At 54.7% G+C, this 19,533-nt stretch overlaps 1 protein-coding gene across 1 annotated transcript; it reads right to left on the bottom strand.

Moving 5' to 3' along the window:
* Positions 1-2,546: 2,546 nt before the first annotated feature.
* CDX1 (caudal type homeobox 1) lies at positions 2,547-19,167 on the bottom strand. The gene is made up of 3 exons (XM_004737833.3): positions 18,642-19,167; positions 4,339-4,484; positions 2,547-3,816 (listed from the first exon to the last, which is right to left on the bottom strand). The coding sequence occupies exons 1-3, from the start codon at positions 19,084-19,086 to the stop codon at positions 3,610-3,612; spliced, it is 798 nt and encodes a 265-aa protein (XP_004737890.1). The 5' UTR covers positions 19,087-19,167; the 3' UTR covers positions 2,547-3,609.
* Between the last annotated feature and the right edge of the window lie 366 nt (positions 19,168-19,533).

The following is a 19,533-nucleotide window of genomic DNA, read 5'->3' as shown; positions in this document are numbered from 1 at the left end:
ACTACTTAGGAATCCTAACCAGTAAATAATCTATCTCCCTTCCCCCGCTTCCCACCTCTCTCTCTGTTTCTCCTGGTCTCACATCAAACCAGAATGGAGATGTGTGCTGATTTAAGGAAAGTGTTAGATGAAAATGTGCTTCCTTTTATTATATAGGGAGATATTTTTAAATGCATATAAATAAACATTTTTAATTTGCTAAAATGTTCAGACTTTATCGCTGCCGAGCATGTGTTTTGTTACACCACCGAGCGGCGACTGCGAGAGATGAGGAATCAGACTGCTGGTCCATCTGGGATGATTCAGAGAAAGTGGCTCCGGAGCAGCAGCTCTGAGATGGGATTGCCCTCCAAGGCCGCCCTGGCTGAGGCCTGCGTACCCCGTGCACCCAGAGCTGGGGCAGCTTCCTTGGAGCTCCGCAGTCCTCCTGCCTCACCCCTCCCCATCATAACACATTACACACGCATGCACACACATATCCTGGGCGGCAGGAGACCACCTCTGTTCCTCATGCTGGGCTGAGTCCTCCCCTCGAGCTAAGCTGCAGCCCTCTCTGCTCTGCTCACTGCGATCCCTTGGCAGTCAGTGGGACTGGCCCCTCCACAGACCATGGCTCTCGGCACAGGATTAGGGGGCCATAGGGGAAGTTGCATGCAAAATATCGTGCCTGCTTCTGATTTGCTAGAGGCCATGACCAGGCCAAGCTATCTCTGAGGTTTGTCCAGACCCCCGGTCTCCAGCACCAGCTCAGGGCTCACCACCTGGGAGAGGATGGCATTAAATTGCGGTACTCACGATAGAGGCCACAGCAGCTGTTTCTGGCAGGAAGGCTGGAATACCTCTCAGGCATTCCAGTGGGCTGCAGGGTCTGACGGGACACGGAGGGTCCCTTTCCTGAGCCATGACACCCCAGGCTCTGGTGGAACTCTCTTGAGTGATAGGGAAATCACTCTTCACAAGGCAGCCAGGACACTGCTTAGAAGTCATTTGAAATCAAATTTCCATCTTCCTGGAGCTCCGACACCCATTGACAGGTGATCACCAACCAACTTGTGGGCCCCACCCGGCCCCCCGACCTCCCACGTGGGCAGCAGCCACAGCTGACCCAGCCTGCCAGGCCTGGCCACCGACCTCCAGCCAGACAGAGGTTTTTCTGTGGCTAGGGACAGGCTTGTCCTGCCTCAGACCTCCCAGGCTGCCATCTGCCCTCAGCACTGGGGGGCGGGAGGTGGGGGTGTTGAACATTGGGCAGGCCTGCCAGCATCACACACCAGGGATGTGACTGGCCGTGAGCGGGTGGCTAAAACAAAGCATCTATCCTAGGCACAATTCTGAGATAGGCTCAAGGACTTTATTTCCATTTGATGAATGAGGAGGCCAAGGCTCAGAGAAGCTTAGTGACTTGCCTGAAGTCTGAGCTGGGAGGCAGTAAACCGGAGGCCAGGCCATCTTACACTGGAGCCTGCTGCCAGTCGAGTCCCCCCAGGCCACAGCATCCCCACACTCCAGAGTGTGGAGTGTGTGGAGTGCAGTGGGGTGCTAGCAGGCACTAGTAGGGGGTGCCTGGGTAGCAAAGCATAGAGAATGTCAGATTAAAGAAAATTCAAGGGGTTTCTTTGCTGTAGGGCTTGTCAGAGCCTTTGATGTGTTAACCTGCCGCTGGGCCTCCCCCAGAAGGGTCGAATCTTCAGGACTTTTCAAACTTACTGGACCTGAGTCATATATCCTTTTGGTAAACAAACTCCTTAGTTTTACAGATGGGGAAATGAGGACCAGAGAGGGGAAGAAGTTAAGCCGGGGTCACACAGCAAATATTTCTGAAGATCAGAAAAGTATATCCACTCACTGTCAACCACCGTCACACCAACCCTCTTCCTCTGATCTTGGAACCATAGTCCTTTTCCAGGCACCACCTTGCTCCCATGCCTTAGACGTCCACCATCTTCTCCTCCAGGCCACCAGCAGGAGGAGAGAGGGACGTGCCTGCTGCTTTTCAGGGTCTAGTGTGGGGCTGGATCCACCTCGTGCGTTGTTGTCATGGGTCCCAGGAGCAAAGGGCAGCAGGCTATGCACACTTTTTTATGGCTGGGCCACATCCCAGAACAGTAAACAGAGGGGCAGGTCACTGGCACCAGAGCCTTCTAGGGAGAAAAGGCCCCAGGTGGCAGACTTCTGCCTACCTCTGGACGGGATATGAGAACAAGAGCTTTTCTCAGGAGTTTTAAAACATCATACTTTAAGTTCCTATTGTTCATATTCTTTTTTTTACCATTCCTCTTTTCTTGCCCTGACAGCACCTACTAGATCTTTAGGCCTCAATCCAAATATCACCTCTTCCGGGAAGCCTTCCAGACCTTCTGCCCTAAGATGGGAACCCACTCTGGGCTCCCTGGAGGCTCTGTTCCTTTGATGCCCAGAGCAGAGCTCCGACTGGGAACTGCTGTGAGGCAAGGACTGTGCATTCCCTATGCTTGGCCAAGCCTGGCCCATAGGGGTACCCAGGGAATATCAGTTGTAGAGAGAAAAATGTGAGCTGAAAGTGCTTGAAAAATTCAAAAATTGATATATTGCCTCTGATGAATCTGCTTACAAAATGGACTTACAATCTTACGTAGTCTCATAGACTTACTCTAACAATGTCCTGTTTGGATCTTTCAAACACATTTTAAAGGTGACCTTGCTAGAGAAATACAGAGACTGGAGGGGATTATGCAATTATTAGGGGAGGGTGAGGATGGTTTATACTTCTTTAGCATTTTTTTTTAAGGCTGGGTATAATAATTTTTATACCTTTTTTTTGAAAAGAGAAAAAATTTATTCTTGAAGCTGCATCCAAGAGGTTCCACTCTATGTACAAAACTTGCCCAGTTGTGAGCTCTGTTTGGTCCAGAAAAAGTCCCCCGGGGACTCCCTGGGGCCTGGGGCCTGGGGCCTAAGGGACAGCCGAGGGGTATAGGAACTAGGCAGGTGGACCCCTCCCCCCCGGCCCCTCGCCTGTCCCAGTCTAGAGACCCCACAGAGAATGCTAGTGGGGGCATATGACTTTGCAACCCAGAGGGGACAGTCATCAGAGCCTCTTGCTCTGGCCCAGGCTTATGGGCTTTGTGCTTTGCATCCAGCCTAGAGAGGGGTCAGGGTAACTTATGATGGGGACATGTGATGGAGACAGCTAGAGGTAAAGCTGCAGGAAGGGGCAGGTGGAAGCTGACCTCACCCCTTCCCCTGGGGTCATGGGCTGCAACATTCCATCTTCGCTGGGCTCTAACTCCTTCCCCCTGAGTCAGCCCAGTCCCTCCAGCGACCTCCCACCCTTGAACCCATGGAGGAGGAGGTAAGGCCTGGGGATTTATCATGGCACCTCACTTAGCCCTCTAGGGATGGAGACCTCCCCCCTGAGGCCCAGAACACAGGAGCTGGAAAGGTCCTTACCCCACAGCCTCTAGGCATAGATGGGCCAAGGGGATGCAGGGGCTGGGTGGCAACTTGTCCAAGGTTACCCAGGAGATCAGCAGCAGGGCTGGGACCCAGACAAGGCCTCCTAGGCCCTAAGCCACAGGGCTCCCACCCCCACCTCACCCCCCCCCCCCACCCACAAGGCCGGGCACAGGGCTAGGGCAGATACTCCTCCTTAACAGGCATTGGGGAGGCGGCTCCCAGGAGGCTGGCAGAGCTGGGGCACAGGCCCCCCAGGGGCGGCGCAGCTGTGGCAGGGGGTACTTCATGGGCTGGGGGCTGGGGGGGTGGGGGCTGCTGCTGCTGCTGCTTCTTATTCACTTTGCGCTCCTTGGCCCGCCGGTTCTGGAACCAGATCTTCACCTGCAGTGTGGGAGAGCAGAGATGGGTGGCGGGGGAGACCAAATGGCAGGGCACGAGGAAGAGAGGAGGGACAGCTAGGCTCTTATTTCCCCTTGTGGGGTTTATGGCCTCCCTCCCACCTCACCACCCAGACAACTCACATCCTCCCCCGCTGCTCCCGGACCCTAAAGACAATTTCTCTGTCCCCATTTTGTAAGACGCCTCCTCCAGGAAGACTTCCCTTTGTTCCCTGTAACTGCTCCCCTCCTTGGGATTTAAACAGCCATCATCTTAGCAGCTGTAGTTTATAGCTAATTAGATCATCCATCCCCCTACTGGGGTTGGGGATATTGGGTTTTGTTTCAAGTGGGAGGATTTGGCAGCAACTCAGTTTCTGCTGTGCTGTGTGACCATGGTCAGGAAACTCAACCTCTCTTTTCTCCTCCCGGAGTCTATAATCTGCCTGACACCCTGGAGGCCAGACTCCCAGTACTGCTCCCGTGGTGAAGGGGCTGGCGGGGGGTGGGGGTGGGGCCCACACACCTGCCGCTCAGTGAGCCCCAGGTTGGCAGCGAGCTCTGACTTCCGCCGGATGGTGATGTAACGGCTATAGTGGAACTCCTTCTCCAGTTCCAGGCGCTGGTGGTCCGTGTAGACCACGCGGTACTTGTCCTTGGTCCGAGTCTTCCCTGAGAAGCAGAGGGGCCAGGAGGGGAGGTGAGTGGGTGGGGTGGGGGGGTTTCTGCAAATTTCAAGCAGGGCCGCAGGGAGGACACAATCCAGATCCCTGAAAGCAGGACCCTGAGGTGGGGAGGGACGCCCACTCGGTCCTGGGGGTAACGATCATTCCCCCCCCGGGGTCAGGCTCGGAGACCCCCAACCTGAGAGGTAAGCACTGCTCTCATGCCTGTTCGGGGAAGCACGAGGCTCAGAGAGGAGAAGCAGTCTGCTCAGGGACCCACAGCAAACTGCTGGTGGAGTCAGGGTTTCAATCCAGCTCCCCTGACCCAGAGCCCTCCTCGTATCCGCCAGCTCCACCAGCTCTCCCCACCCCACTTCACCCCCGCAGTTTCCAGGTGCAGCAGGGCAGCAGACACGTGGGGGGCTTGGGAAAAACACAGCTTTCTGGGCACCCCTTACCCTGTGAGCCAGAAAGCCTGGGGAGTCTGAGGCGGCATTTTCTTTTATTTTTTTAGATTTTATTTATTTATTTTTAAAGCAATCTCTACACCCCACGTGGAGATAGAACTCACAACCCTGAGATAGAGTCGCATGTTCTGCCAACTGAGCCACCCAGGCCCCCCTAGAATCTGCGTTTTTAACAAGCTCCCCGGGTGGTTCTGATGCAGGATCCTGAGACCATGGGTCCTCACACCAGAGACACAGAGGGACACCGGGCAGCCCAGGGCAGATAGAGACCAAGGACAAGTCAGTGGCTCCTCTCTCCAGGGCAGGGGGGAGAGTGGGGAAGAGCCACCACGAGCAGAGGTGGAAGCTTGCCACTCAGTCCTGGGCTGGGTGCTCCTCACTTCCTGTCAAATGCCTGGAGGCTGCTGGTCCAACAGAAAAAACGAGGGCCTGTCAGCTACCTGCAAAGGCCTGGGCCCTGGACACCAAGCCCCGGGTCTGCCCAGAGCCATCCACTCCACTGCCTCTTTTGCGGACACAGAGGCATGACTCAGGCTCAGGCGACAAATATTTACTGAGCTCCTGGTGTGGGCCAATCACTGAAGGTACACCAGCCAGCCAAACTTAAAAAAGTCCCTACTCTCAGTGAAATTAGGTCCTTGTGGAGCCTAGTCAAAATAATCAGAGATCCAAATACTTTGATATGTTAATGCTAAGTATTTGATATGTTAATTGATAAGTATTCCTGAGAAGAAGGAGGCGGGAAGAGAGGACTGGGAATTTGGGGGAGGAGAGATTATGCGATTTTAAGAAGAGTAGTTCACGAAGGGCTTACTAAGAAGGGAAATTTAGGCAAAGATCTGAAGAAGGTCAGGGAAAGGGTCATGCAGGTATCTGGTGAAGAGGGCTGAAGGTGCAGGGAACAGCGAGTGCAAAGGCCCTGTGGTGGGACCATGCCTGACACCTGATGTGTGAGGAACAGTGCACAGGCTGGTATAGCCAGAGTACAGTGAGCAAGGACAGGGGGGCAGGTTGTCCAGGGCCTTGCTGGCCATGGAAAGGACTCCAGGTTTTACTCTGTCTAGGATGGGAGCCATTGCAGGCTTCTGAGCCCAAGAGAAAGCAGGTCTGATGTAGGTTTTAATCTGGCTCTGGCTGCTGCATGGAGGACAGACTGGCAAGAAGGTGGAAGCACAGAAAGGCTTGCAACAACCCAGGAGAGAGAAGGCTGTGGCTTGGCTTCTCTACAGGGCTCAGACTGAGGGCAGGAGTGGGATTTGAGGACTGTCCAGGGTTAAAGTCAGGACTCTTTGGGGCTGGGATCAGAGGTCTGTCTGGAGAGCATATTAAGAGTCATGCTTGGCCCGGGCTGGTGCGGGGGCCTGACTAAACACCAGTTTCCTTCGTAAGAAGCTGAGTACTCGGCTATAAATAGGAGGCACACGCAAGCACTTTCAGACCTGCACATGTCCACCAGGGCATGGCAGGTCTTGGAATAACCGAGGACCCTGTTCTACCTCAATCAATTGCCCCCACGCAGCCTGGCCTTCGCCTCCCAGGGTCACGGCTCTGGCTCTGCCTGTCCCGTGGCACCCCCGTGCTAACCACCGACCCCCTCTTCCAGCTCCTTCCCCACTATCAAGCCCACGCAGCTTGGCAGGACAGCCGCTGGGCTCCCCAAGAGCCAAATGGTTTTGCAGAAAATGGGAGACAACAGATGTTTCTGGGCTTTTTTCCTTGGATTTCCTGCCAGAGCAGCAGAACTTCACTGGACACTTCCACATCCACTGACCTCAGCCCACCACCCGATGTAGCACGAGACAACATCGGCCCTTGGCCAGGCCTGGCCCAGGAAAGGGACAAGGGAGTGGCTGCTGAGGCCTTGGCTCCAGATGGGTCCTTCCTTGGCCTAGAAAATTCAATGCCGACTCAAAAACAGTTCTGCCTAATGCGCCACCCCCAGAGCCCAGCAGAGCTCTGAATCTTCACTGGGCTAAAGCCAAAAGAGCTCAGTTTAGTCTCCTCCCATTTTACAGATGAAGGGACGGAGGTTCAGGCAACTAATACAGATGCTGGAGGTCCAGGTAAGAGAGGCTTTGTAAATCCTTCAAGTCCAAGCTCCCCTGCACAGTTAGGGTCACAAAGCCCTGGACAAGTGTGGACCTGCCCAAAGCCACGTCACCTGGTCTAGAGTTCCACTCCCTACTCTTGGCACAACTCTTCACCCCATCAGGCTTAGAGTCCATAAAGCACCCCCAAGAAGTCTCCTGAGCCTAAGCAACAGAAGCTCAAACAGCAGACCACCTGTCTATTTGTACTTGTGGGAAGGGAGGGCCCAGATCATGGGGAAGGCAGGCCCCAGAGAGCTCTGGGCCGGGGCTATATGGTCTGCAGGCTGGGTGGGCCCTTGGAAATGCCCAGAACAGTCACAGTCTGAAGTGGGGGGACGAATCTCCCTTCCCCCCAAACAGCCTGAGAGATTACAAGTAGTGCTTATGAAAGACCCTTTTCCTCAGGCACCCAGTACTCACTCCCATCTTTTCTGATGAGCAAGTGGGGCTCCATCACACCCATTTTCATAGATGGGGAAATGGGGGCTCAGAAAGGGACCCATCCTTCTTGAGGGCCATCCTGCCTGGTATTGCTATCAACCCTGAGCTCAAGTGAAACCAACTGTAGCCTGACTCCTCCCAGATTTGAGGAGCGGGGACCTGGACAGGGGATAGGACTCTAGCTGCATAATTATTTCTCTCTGTTCTAGCGGGGCTGCCAGGGAGGTCCCAGCCCACAGGTCCCGTTGCCTTCTTGCTGGGCCCAGGAGATGGGCTGGTGGGCTTAGGAACCACTGGTAACTTTTTCCTAGTGGAGCTCTCAAATCACACCATTTCATTGCTAAGAAAATGGCTCTGCCAAAGAACAAAACATGTGGCATCTTGCTGTGGTCCAGGAACCAAGAAATCCCATATGCTATCCAGGGGGTAATAAGGCAACATCCTCCTTGGAGCCCAACTTGGTAACATCTAGCCTCGTTTAATACGCTCGCACCCTCTGACCCATTAATCCCACTTCCAGGAAGTGATCTCACAGGCCATCGCTGTTTCAAAAGGCACAGGACTAAAAGCAATGTACATGTCTACAAGTAGGGTACTTGTTAGGGGTGCCTGTGGGGCTCAGCGGGTTAAGCGGCTGCCTTCAGTTCAGGTCAAGATCTCAGGGTGCCACATCAGGCTCCATGCTCAGTGGGGAGTCTGCTTGTCCCTCTCCCTCTGCCCCTCCCCCCAGCTCAGGCTCTCTTTCATTTCAAAAAATAAATAAATAAAATCCTAAAAAAAAAAAAAAAGTTAAATAAAAGATGGCACATTCATGGAGAGCAACATTATGCAGTCATTAAAAAGAAATTATAAAGCTTCCCACATACTGATATGCAGCAATTTCTAAGATATATTGAGTTAAAAAAAAAAAGAAAGACAGAATGCTGTGAATTGTATGTTACGCTTTTTGTGTAACAGATCGACACACACATACACACACACACTCATACATGTGTAGGTAGAGTTATTTCTGAAAGAAAATATAAATCAATAACAAGCCTCTGGAGAAGGAACCAGAAGCTGTGGGGCCACAGGTAAGTGAGAGTCTTTGGGATGACCCTTTCTTTCTTCTTTCATTTATTTCTTTTTCTTTCTTTCATTTATTTATTTATTTATTTATTTATTTCCTTTCCTTTCCTTTCCTTCCCCCTCTCTCTCTTTCTTTTTTTTTTTTTTACTGTGTGCGAGGTGAATTTGTATTTTTTATGATTTTTTTTTTTTAAGAGAGAGAGTAGGCTCCATGCCCAGCACTGAACCTGGAGTGGGGCTCGATCTCATGACCCTGAGATCATGACCTGGGCCGAAATCAAGAGTCGGGCACTTCACCCACTGAGCCACCCAGGTGCCCCTGAGCTTGTATTTTAATGACAGTCAGGAGCCCTGGGCTCTAGCCTCTGAGCCAGAACTCTCAGCTGCTCCAAGCCACCCTCCCTTCCCCCTTCTGTGAGCACCTGTGCCTCCCCAGGAGCCTAGGAGGGAGAGGACAGGGAGGTGCGTGAGAGCAGCGGGTAGGAAGAGGGCCCCAGGATGAATGATTTACAGGCCCCTGGGACGCTGGTGTGGAGAGGGAAGTCCGGGCTCCTGCAACAGGTGTCTGATGGGGGCCAGCCCCTCCCAGCCACCTAATGAATAACCCTCTGGGCCAGATGCCAGTGCAAGGGGGCAGGATGGTGGGTGGGGAGCCCCCTCTGGCTCTTCAGTGGTGAGTGCAGCAGGGAAGATGCTTGGATAACTCACCCGAAGGAGAGACTCCCTCTTTGCTCTGGCTTTGGGATTCGAGTAATGGCCCATCCACATGTATCAGGCTGCTGGGAAGAGAGCACATTTCCCTTCTTCTAAAGCATGCACAGTGGAGGTCCTGGAAAGCTTTTCAAAAGCACAGATTCTAGGCCAGAAATTCAGATTCAGTGAGGCTAAAATGAGACTCATGGATTTGCTACTTGATTGGCTGTCCTGGGACCCTGACACGTGGTTGTTGGGACAAACGGACCTCTAGGATTGGACGGGACAGCTTCTCACTGGCTAGGTGACCGAGGACTGGTCACCCCATCTTCCTGGGCTTCATTCTCTGTATCTATAAAGTGGGGGTCACTATTATTCTGATAGTGGCCAGCCTCTCCTTGTGGCAGGTATTTGTATACATCTCTCAACAACTTCTGAAGCTGGGTAGCTGGTACCCCTTTTTCCGACTGAGGCTCTGAGTGGTCCACACATCTGGAGGGTGGGATTTCAACTCGGGTCTGTCCAGCCTCAGAAACAGCTCTAGAACCTCTCACACAGTGTGAGGTTTCCCGTCATTACCTCCAACCTCCAGGGGCGCGGGGATCACTCCAGAAAAATGGCACACATGGATGGGAAGGTCTTACTCATCCCCAACAGCGGTGGGCCAGCCATGGGGCAGAAAGGCTGGGAAATGGATCTGGGCGATGGGTGATGTGTTGGATGAGACTGTTTATTTATAAGGTCCCTTCCAACTTGGAAACACGAAGCTCCTAATGTTTGTTGATTCTCTGGTTGGGTTTGTTATTTTTGCTGAAAGAATTCTAAGACTGATTTCCCTGTCTGAGAGCCTAGATACCGGGCCTGCCAAACTGGAGGAGAGGGGGCAGGAGGCACAGTGGCTGGTGGTGGGGCCTCCCCATCCAGCCTGGGCCAGGGGAGGACAGGGTTCAGCCTTTGCCCCCAGGGCGGGGTGGGGTGGCTCCAAGAAAGTCACATGGCTTCTGGGTCAGCACTTCCTCTGCTCTCTTCCTGCTGGGTCCCCGCAGCCCTGGGGGAGGACACCACCAGCTCTGGCCCTGGGGACTGGAACACCCTTCCCGCCTCAACCCTCCATGTCCCCTCTCTGTGTGGTCCAGCCCCAGCCTGACTGTGCATCCTGACCCCCCCCCCCAACACACAAACACACATGCAGTGTGCACACAGGCACGCATGCCGGCTTGTCCGAAAGACTCCCTCCCAGACCCACTGCATTCTGCTCTCCCGCCTTCTTTAACAGCCCTTGGGGTTTCTGAACCACTAGCTGATGTCAGTAGGTCTTGGTTCCAGTTCGGGACCTCAGAAGAGGGGCAGCCCCGAGGGCCTGGAGATTCTGAAGTTCTGTGTAGCTCAGAGCCCTCCTCTCAGGCCTTGGGCCCGGATATGACCAATCCTTAGCTAATGGACTTGACGAGAGACTGAACTTCTTTAGGCTTTGGACGTGAAAGCAGTTTGTAGAGGGCAAAGAGCTAAGGGGATGTCAAGGAGAGCTGAGCTATTTGCAGAAGCGGATGTTAGAGGAGTCCCTTGGGAGAGTGAGGAATGCCGCCTGATAGGGAGCTGCAGGGCAAGGAACACACTGGCCTGGGAGTGGAGAGACCTGGCCCAGCCACCAGCTGGACAGGCCATGTTCAGTTTGGACTAGATTCCCCGTCCCACTGGCAGGAGGTGGACTTCTTCTGCGCGGGGCCGCCCGGACCCAGCCAGTTAGATGCTGAATGGCTGTCCCTTCCTGGATCATGAAGCTGTCTACTGGGCCCTGACTGGATCCTTGTTCCAGCTGAGTTGCCAGTTCCAGGTGGTTTCTTCATGGTTCCTCATTCAAGCCCTGGAGCAGGGGTGAGGCTGGCATGGGGGTGAGGAGTTCTGCAGCCTTAGGCAAGCTTCTCCTTCCCACCACTGCTCTCCTTTCCAGGCACAGCGCTCAGTCGGCACTGCGCCCTCTCCTTCCGGGCCACCTGGCCATTGTCGTCTGTCCCCTGCCTCGTCTTCTCCATGGAGGCCCATGGTCTGGCTTGGCTGTGGGAGGCAGCAAAGAGGACAGAAACCGCAGGGGCAGGTAGACCTGTCTGTTCTACCCCAGCCTGGCCACAGGCCACTGGTGTGGACCCAGCAAGGCCCCGCCCCTCTTTGGATCCCAGGATATTCACCTGTCAACTGAGGACATGGTCCCTCAGAGGGACGTAGAGTTGAGGTATGGGAACCTATTGAACAAGGTAATTATTAATAAAAGCTAGTCAATGATGAAGATGACCATAGAGACAGAAGAGGCCTGAGAGGCCCCTCGGTGGAGAATAAGGAGCCCATCGGGAACAGATGACTATTCTAAGAACTCTTGAGAAGGCCAGTCCTGCATTGTCCCAAATGACAGCTTCAAGCCACGTGTGGCTACTTAAATTGAAATTAACCAAACAGAATTAAGAATTCAGCTCTTGAGTCATGTGAGCCATCTTCCAAGGGCCAGAGAGACTCGTGCTGCTGGTGGTTGGAACCCTGGACCAAACAGATTCAGAGCATTTCCTCCATCACAGAAAAGTTCTACTGGACAGCCCCGCTAACCCAAGCTCCCCCGCTGAGCCAGATGCCCACAGCGGCATCACGTCCTAACCAGACTGTGCCTGTCCTCTCCACAAAGCAGCCTGGTCTCCCAGAGACCACCTGCTTGTATTTTTCCATTAAAAAAAACAAAAAACAAAAAACAAAAAACAAACAAAAAAAAACAAAACCCAAGGGGCACCCTTGGCCCAGAATAGCCCTTCCAAGACTAGCAAACAGCAACTGTGTCCCTTCAAGTTTCTCCCTGGCCTGAACAGCCTGAGGCCCCCCTTAGCTGTTTCCCAGGGTGTGTTCCAGCCTTGCCTTACACGGTCATCCTCGGCCCGGGTCCCGAGGTCTCCCCTTCTGGGTGAGGTCCAGGGAGGGGCTCTGGACTCCAGCCCTCTCCTAGCTCCCTAGGTGATCTTTGCAAATCTACTCCCCTCAGTGCCCTGCTCCCGGTCTGCTGCTCACCCAGTCTCAAGATGGTGCCTGACACACAGGGAGTACTGGATGAGTCCTTGCAGAACATGACACAGACTTCCTGCTTCCCAGCGGGGCCTCCTCTCAGTTAAATGGCCACCACCTTCCTGATACTCGGGCCAAAAGCCGAGGTGGCACGTCCGGCTCCCACAGCCAATCCATCAGCTGGTCAGCTCAATCTCCAAAGGACATCTTCCTGGAAGCTTTCGCAAAGCCATGAATCTAATGCAGAGGTGTGCATGAGATCCTGGGGTCAGAAATATCTACACTTGAGAAAATGCTGGGCACGGGCTGAGTACTCAGTAGATCCAGGTTATATCCTTATTGCTATGCTGGGTGCTCAGGACTTGTTAAATAGTTCATTCCCCCCTTTTGTGGTGGGGCACAGATTAAAAACAAACTAAGAAAATCATCACAAACGGATTAGCATGAAGGAAAGTAAGCCTAGAGCTGAGAGCTAGATTAAGTGGCAGGGGCAGGGGCTGGGGGGACCTACTCTAATTAGCTTATCTCCTCCAGGAGGCAACATCTAAGCTGGAACCTGAAGGTTGAAGAGGTTTCTGTGTTACCAGTGAAGGGTATGTTCCAGGAACGGCGTGTGCAAAGGCCCTATGGCAGAGAGTAGCAGAGGAAGGAGCAGCAGTGCCAGCTCCCTGAGAGGGCCTGTCTGCCTCATTCTGGCCTGAATCCCCAGCCTGCCTGAATGAATGAATGAATGAGAGAGGCACGTGATCAGCCTGGAGAGACCAGCAGAGCTCTCTGCCCTGGGATGAGGGGTTTGAATTTGATTTCAAGAGCAATGGGAAGTCACCAGTAGGTGCTGAGCTTGGAGCATCAATCTTGGCTTTCACTAACGTCTGCTCGCTCATCTGTGTTGATGCAGATGGACCTATGCACCCCTACAAGCTTGGGGGCTGAGCATGGCGTAGGGAGTGTTTGACAGGTTAACCCATATTGACTCTAAATGCACACGGTGTTTCCAAATCCCAGGAGTTCCAGGACAGAAACTAGAGGGCCAGCGCATTAAGATAACTTGCTACTGACAAGCCAGACCCTACCGTTAACAAAGCCATTTTGGACCTTCACAGTGATTCCCTAAGCTCTCAGCCGCAATAGCTGCCAAAGCCGGGGTGGGAGGGGTGGTGGTGGTGGATAAAACACCCAACCAAAAAAAGCCTTCTGCCACCTTCTAACTGGGTCATTCCCCTTCCCAGCTACATCTGAGAGATGAGGTGTCAAACGCAGCTTCTGCTTAGAGAACCAGTTTTAAACAGCCTGGCCCCTGCTGGGCCCACCCTCCCCCATCATCTTCTCCTGGCTCTTCCCTAACCAGCCTTCTCCCCCCACAACCCCCCTCCCCCACCCTGAGCTGGGATGCGCATGGGGAGGGGTCTGGGGCTGCTGTGTGTGTTGCTTTATTTGACAGAGGCTCCTTAGGCGGTAGAGTCTGGGTCTGGACCCCATGCTTCAGCATCCTGGCTGTGTGAGCTGCAGGAGGCACCCTACCCTCTCTGAGCCTTATTAACTTTATCTGTAAGATGAGGCCAATAATAGATCCTCACACCTCTGAGCGTTGTTAGTTGTTATGAAGCTTGAGTGAGAAGACCCGTGTGAGGTTCTTGGCACACTGCCTGGCATGCGGTAAGGACTCAGCCAGCACCACAGTTCCCAGCTTTATCATGGGCTCCTACTTGGCGCGAGGCCTGGTGAGAAAGATGGGGCTGACCACAAGTCCTTGAGGTAGATGGAAGCGATAAACAAGATAGTGGTGAGCGTTGTTACAACAAGAACCTAACACAGTGCTTGGAGGGGAGGAAACCCAGGAGAGCTTTTTAGAGGAGGTGGCCTTGGTGAAGGCACAGCATTTGAGCTGGTGAAGATGTAGGAGGGCAGGAAGGGTAGTTTCAATGGAGGGAACCAGACTGGAGAGGCAGAGTGTGAGGTGTGTTTCCACGCACCTGCTAAGGACTGGCAGAGAAGGTCTTAGGCACAGACGCTCTTCCTATCTACCTACCTACCTACCTAACGTGCCCCAAGCATAGTGGCTGGGCTTGATGGGCACCATGGCTTCAAACAATCCTATTGTTATCCTAAAGAAACTGAGGCTCGGGGAAATGATCTAGGTTAACTAGCCCAAGGCTATGCAGCTTCTCACAGAAATGCACTCCCAGGCCTGAGGCTCCGAAGCTCAGCCCTTAGCCATCCCCAGTAAGCACTTCCATATCTAGACAAACTAGTGGGACAGTGGCTTCAATAGTGGGTTGGAGCCAGTTCTCAAGTACCACAGAAATGGGGCTGGATCTGACAGCAGTGTAAGGGCATATAACAAAATGGGAATTCCATAGCATGGGGAGCCATGGAATGCTCTTGAGCAGGAGATGTGCCTTGAAAAGGCAAATCTGGTGATGACTGTGAAGATAGCTGGGGCATCAGAGAGAGGCTGAAGGAGAGAGGCCAGGCTGGTGGTTGTGGCAATGGGCCAAGGGAGAGGGTCTAGAATGTGGGGGGAGAGGGCAGGGCTCCTCCCCTCCCTGGGCCTCAGTGTCTCCATCTGAAAGCTGAAGGGACTGGACCAAGACCTGAACCCTACTGCTATAGTCTCATCATCTCAACAAGCATCTTCCTCGTTGTGTGGGACCTCGGCCTACCCCAGAGGCCACGGACCTGGGAAGTACTCTTTATTCATAAGGAAGGGATGCTGGGCTTTTGACAGGATGATGTCTGACCCTCTTTTTTTTTTTTTAGATTTTTTTTTTTTAATTTATTTGACAGCGAGAGATCACGAGCAGGCAGAGACTGGCGGGGGGTGGGGGTTGGGGGGTGGGAAGCAGACTCCCTGCTGAGCAGAGAGCCCAATGCAGGGCTTGATCCCAGGACCCCGAGATCATGACCTGAGCTGAAGGCTGAGGCTTAGCCCACTGAGTCACCCAGGCACCCTGATGTCTGACCCTCTTAATGAAAATGATGCTATTTGTAGATGCAAACAGGGAGGACCACGGAGGAGAACCCCTTGTAGTCTTTTCCTATCCTGGCCTCAGCCAGGTGACAGTAATCCCTCAGAACTGGGTAATATTTTGATGACGGGCTGAAGCCTAAGAGCCTCTCTCTCATCTTTCTGGTTCTCATTGTCCCTCCTTAGGATAAACCTGTGTCATAGGGGCACCTGGGTGGCTCAGTCAGTTAAGCATCCGACTTTGGCTCAGCTGGGATCAAATCCTGCATCAGGCTCCCTGCTCCACGGGGAGCCTGCTTCTCCCTCTCCTTTTGCGTGCCGCTCCCCCTGCATGTGCGCTTTCTCTCTCGGTCTCTCTCTCTCTTCCCCCGTGTCAAATAAATAAATAAATAAATAGAATCTTGGAGGCGGGGGTGGAAACCACAGGTCATAGTTCCAGCCCTGGCCTCAGCTACACCGAGTCCTCAGCTGGGACGGGAGGATCATCCGAGGAGGGAGAGGGGAGCAACCAGTCTTCCATCTCTGGCATGAACTTGCTCAGCTCAACGGTCAGGGGTCCCATCCCTAGGGCTGGGACCACAGAAACATGTCAAAGCCAAGATCTCATCTCTTCCTTTTTCTCTTGGTTGTCATTGCTGTTCCTCACACTTGTCCTGTTCATTCATTCAACAAAATGTACTGAGTCCCTACTAAATGTCATGCACTACAGTGGTTCCTGGAAGGTAGTGATGGGTCAAATGGGTGGGTGGGTGGGGAAGTAGACAGCGCACAGACACACAGATAAGGAAGTAAGTTGAAATCAGGGCTGGTGCTCTGAAGGAAACACAGCGAAGGTTATCGATATGTATGGGGGAGCTTTCCTTGAGAAATCATGGAGGACCTCTCTGAGGAGACAGCCATTAAGCTAAGACCTGAAGGGTGAGAACAAGGTAGGCCTGCAAAGAGTTAGGGCACAGGAGCTTCCAGGAAGAGGGAAAAGCAGCAGGTAAGAAGACCTGGTACCGCAAGACCAGGTGGCCGGCAACACTTGCTGTGGGGAGCAGGGGCACAGGGTGGGCACTGGCGTGTACTGACCTTCTCTTTGCCATCCTAGAACAGCATTACACAAGCACCATCCTAGAGACCCTGGGATCTTCATTGCCCAGAAGGAGAAACTGAGGCCAAAGTTGGGGGGGGGGCACAACCTCCTGTAAACTGCGCATACATCAGATGGCCCTGGGCAGACAGGCAGCAGCTTCTAGCTTCTAGAAAGCTGATGGTCCTGAGTTCTTGGCAGAATGGTCTAACCTGGTTTCTGGGGCAGCCCCTTTCCTTGGGAGCCTGCAGACTTCCCTGGGCTCTCTCTTTCTACTTTCTGGAAATAAAGGGGGAAAGGTTTTTTTGGCGTTTGGGCAGACAAACTGCTAGGCCCCCATCTGCCTGGGGACAACAGTTTCCAAATGACTTTTGAGACTAGAGGCTGGGCGGTGTTTGCAAGTGGCTCCTGTATCCAGAAAGAAAAAGTTTTTTGGCTGACGTCACATAGTCACATAGCCTAAAAACTCCCCCACGGCTCCCACCAGTCCTCTGAGGTCCACTGGCGCACTCTCTCCAGGTCCTCGCTCCTGAGGAACTCCTCCTGCATCTGGGACTCATCCCCATCTCCAAAGTTGCCTGATCAGCAGGCACAACACTGGAATAGAGGTGCAGGAAAAGCAGGCTTCCCTCTCCAGGGGACGGACACAGAACCAGGGGGGTGGGGGGGTCAGTGGCCCCAGACACCTTCTCTCATTTAATCTCATGCAGGGTTCTCAACCAGAGTTAATGGAAAGTTTTTCAGAAGCTTCTAGAACCCCTCACATTGTCTGCAGAATTAGGTAACACTTCCTTTCTAGACAGAAGACTTGTATTTTCTCCACCAGATTTTTCAAAAGCTCCTTCTATAACTTCAGCAAAAGTATAAGACCCTTCCCTATCATGTCACAGAGGGTAAAACTGAGACCCAGGAAAGATGATCAATTAAAGAGAAGCTATTGTTGAGAGGGTGAGAACACAAGCTTGGCTATCAGTCTGCTGGGGTTCGAGTCCCAGCCCCACCCTCATTTACCGGTCATATGGCTTCGTGCAAGGATTTAACCTCTCTAGGTTACATCCTCAAGGGTTTAACCTCTCTAGGCCACAGATTTTTCACATTAAAAATGGCTATGATAATGGTACCTACAATAGTGCTGTGAGAAATCACAGCAGTGCCTGGCCCGTTAGTAAGTGCCATAACATTAGCTGTCCTTATTTAGCCAAGGTCACGCAAAGAAGAGACCTCCGGAGGCCGACAGGAGCCTCTGTGTCCCCGGGACTCCCAAGAAGGTGCTCTGATTATGGCCAGACCTCCCCAGCATCTGCCCCAGGAGTGAGGAGTGTGTATGGGGACACGGGATGGAAGAGAGAGAGGAGGTGGGGGAAGTCCCAGGCTCCCTCCCAGCTGGGGGAAGAGGGGGAGGGGGCGGACATCAAAGGGTGGGCAGGCCGACTTCCCGCCCCTAAAGCCAGGTGGCCTTTGTCAGGACAGGCCGGACACAGTCAGGACAATGGGGTATCGTGTTCACTTTCCGGCCAACAGGAGTCACTACCGAGCTAAGGCGCAGTCTGTTACATGACAAAGGGGGGACCTATAAAGGAGGTCAGGCCGCCCCTCATTAAAGCCAGCCCTTTGTCCTGCCCCCTCCTCTGCCTTTGAAGAGGGTGGATCAGAGAGGCCTGCCTGGGGGCAGGAGGCTCACAGTCTCAGGAGCCAAACAGTAGCCACCTTCCCAACTGCTCCTGCTTGCCCCTCCCCCAGGGTCAAGAGTTCAGGGAGGGCCCTGGGATGGTAAGGTAGGGACCCCCCACACCAGTGTAACCAAAGAGGGCTCTTTTGCAGTCCAAAGGCTAGGAGCCACAGTCTCTCCCCAGCACCGATGGGGGTGCTGAGACCTGGACAGGAAAGTGGCCGGCCTGTGTCAGCAGGTCGCCCCTTCTGGGGACGGTTGGCAGCTTCCTCTTGGGGCTGGGACAGGGGTGGAAGCTGCGGATGACGAGCGGGGGCCAGGGATGCTCAAGGGCCCTGGGCTCAGTCTGGGAGCTGCGCTCTAGCTCCCGCCTGGCCAGGCGACCACAGGCGCGTTTCTTCACGTCTCGTGGTCTCTGCTCCCTTAATCTACACAGAGACACGGGCCGCGCTTACCGAGGCTCAGCAGGCTGGGATTCGGAAGGGGCAGGCTGAGGGACAAGCACCCCAGGACCAGAATGGTCAGGGAGGCCCCAGTGGGAACCCTTTCGGAGCCGGGGCAGGGGTTAGATAGGGGGCGACTGGGCCTCGCCCTAGCACCTGCCGGTGCTCAAGGGAACGGTCCGGAGGCGCCGGGCGAGGGAGGGGTCCTTACCGCTGCCACCGCCGCCTCCAGCCGCCACGCTGCGCCGCATCCACTCGTAGGGCGTCCGCCTTTGCGCTCCGGGCGACGACGGTGCGCCCGGGCCGCCGAGGGGCTGCGCTAGGAGGCTTGGGCCCGGCCCAGGGGGCGCGGGCACCGGGCTAAAGTCCGGAGGGGGCCCGAATGCCAGCGGGGCTGGGCTGGCGGCGGGGGCCGCGGGGCCTGGGCCGTAGGCGGCGGCCCAGTCGTCCTTGGGCGCGGAGAAGGGCGCGCTCCAGGCCGCAGAGGGTGCCGGGGCAGGCTCCACGTGAGAGTAGCCGGTGAAGTCGGGGTACTGCGGGGGTCCCTGGGGCGCAGGCGGGGGGCCGTAGGCTTGCGCGCCCAGGCCGAGGCTCGCAGGCCTGGCGGGGCCGGGGTAGACCGGAGAATCCTTGTCCAGCACATAGCCCACGTACATGGTGGCCGCGGGGGCCCGCGCGCATGCTGGGCCCTGGAGCCGCCGCTGCCGGCCGCCCCGACGAGCAGACTGCTCACCTGAACTCGCGGGCCCGGCCGCCGCGCCCGCCCCACCCAGGCCTTTTATAGCTCCGGGCGCCCGCGGCCCCAGCCCCGGCGGGTTTGCATTTCAAAGCGGGGGGAGCCTCAGGGCCGCGAATCAAAGGGGGAAACCCGTCGGGGGCGGGGGGTTCAAAAGGAGACAAATTGCCGCCCCAAGCGGGAGGCGGACTGGCCGGGGCCTGGAGGGGGTGGGGGCGCGGAGGGCGCGTCCCGGGCGGGAGTCCGAGGCTTCGCTAGGTGCGGGAGTCTCCTGGGGGCCGGACCGCCGAGCGCCACCAACGCTTCGTCCTCGCCGGGCCGGCCGCGTGCACCGCCCGTGGCCCCATTTTACAGGTGGAGAAAAGGG

Source organism: Mustela putorius, unplaced genomic scaffold (genome assembly GCF_011764305.1).
Source record: "Mustela putorius furo isolate JIRA1106 unplaced genomic scaffold, ASM1176430v1.1 tig00000407_pilon_pilon_pilon, whole genome shotgun sequence".
NCBI lineage: Eukaryota > Metazoa > Chordata > Mammalia > Carnivora > Mustelidae > Mustela > Mustela putorius.
The sequence above is the reverse complement of the archived record's forward strand: the minus strand, read 5'-3'. Positions and strand labels throughout refer to the sequence as shown.

Excerpts from the sequence above, each read along its gene's own strand:
- CDX1 (XM_004737833.3), bottom strand. The coding sequence starts at position 19,086 with ATGTACGTGGGCTATGTGCTGGACAAGGATTCTCCGGTCTACCCCGGC. Across the intron at positions 4,485-18,641 it reads TGGAGGCGGCGGTGGCAGCG|GGAAGACTCGGACCAAGGAC; the intron begins GTAAGGACCCCT and ends TCTGCTTCTCAG. Across the intron at positions 3,817-4,338 it reads TGGGGCTCACTGAGCGGCAG|GTGAAGATCTGGTTCCAGAA; the intron begins GTGTGTGGGCCC and ends CCCACACTGCAG.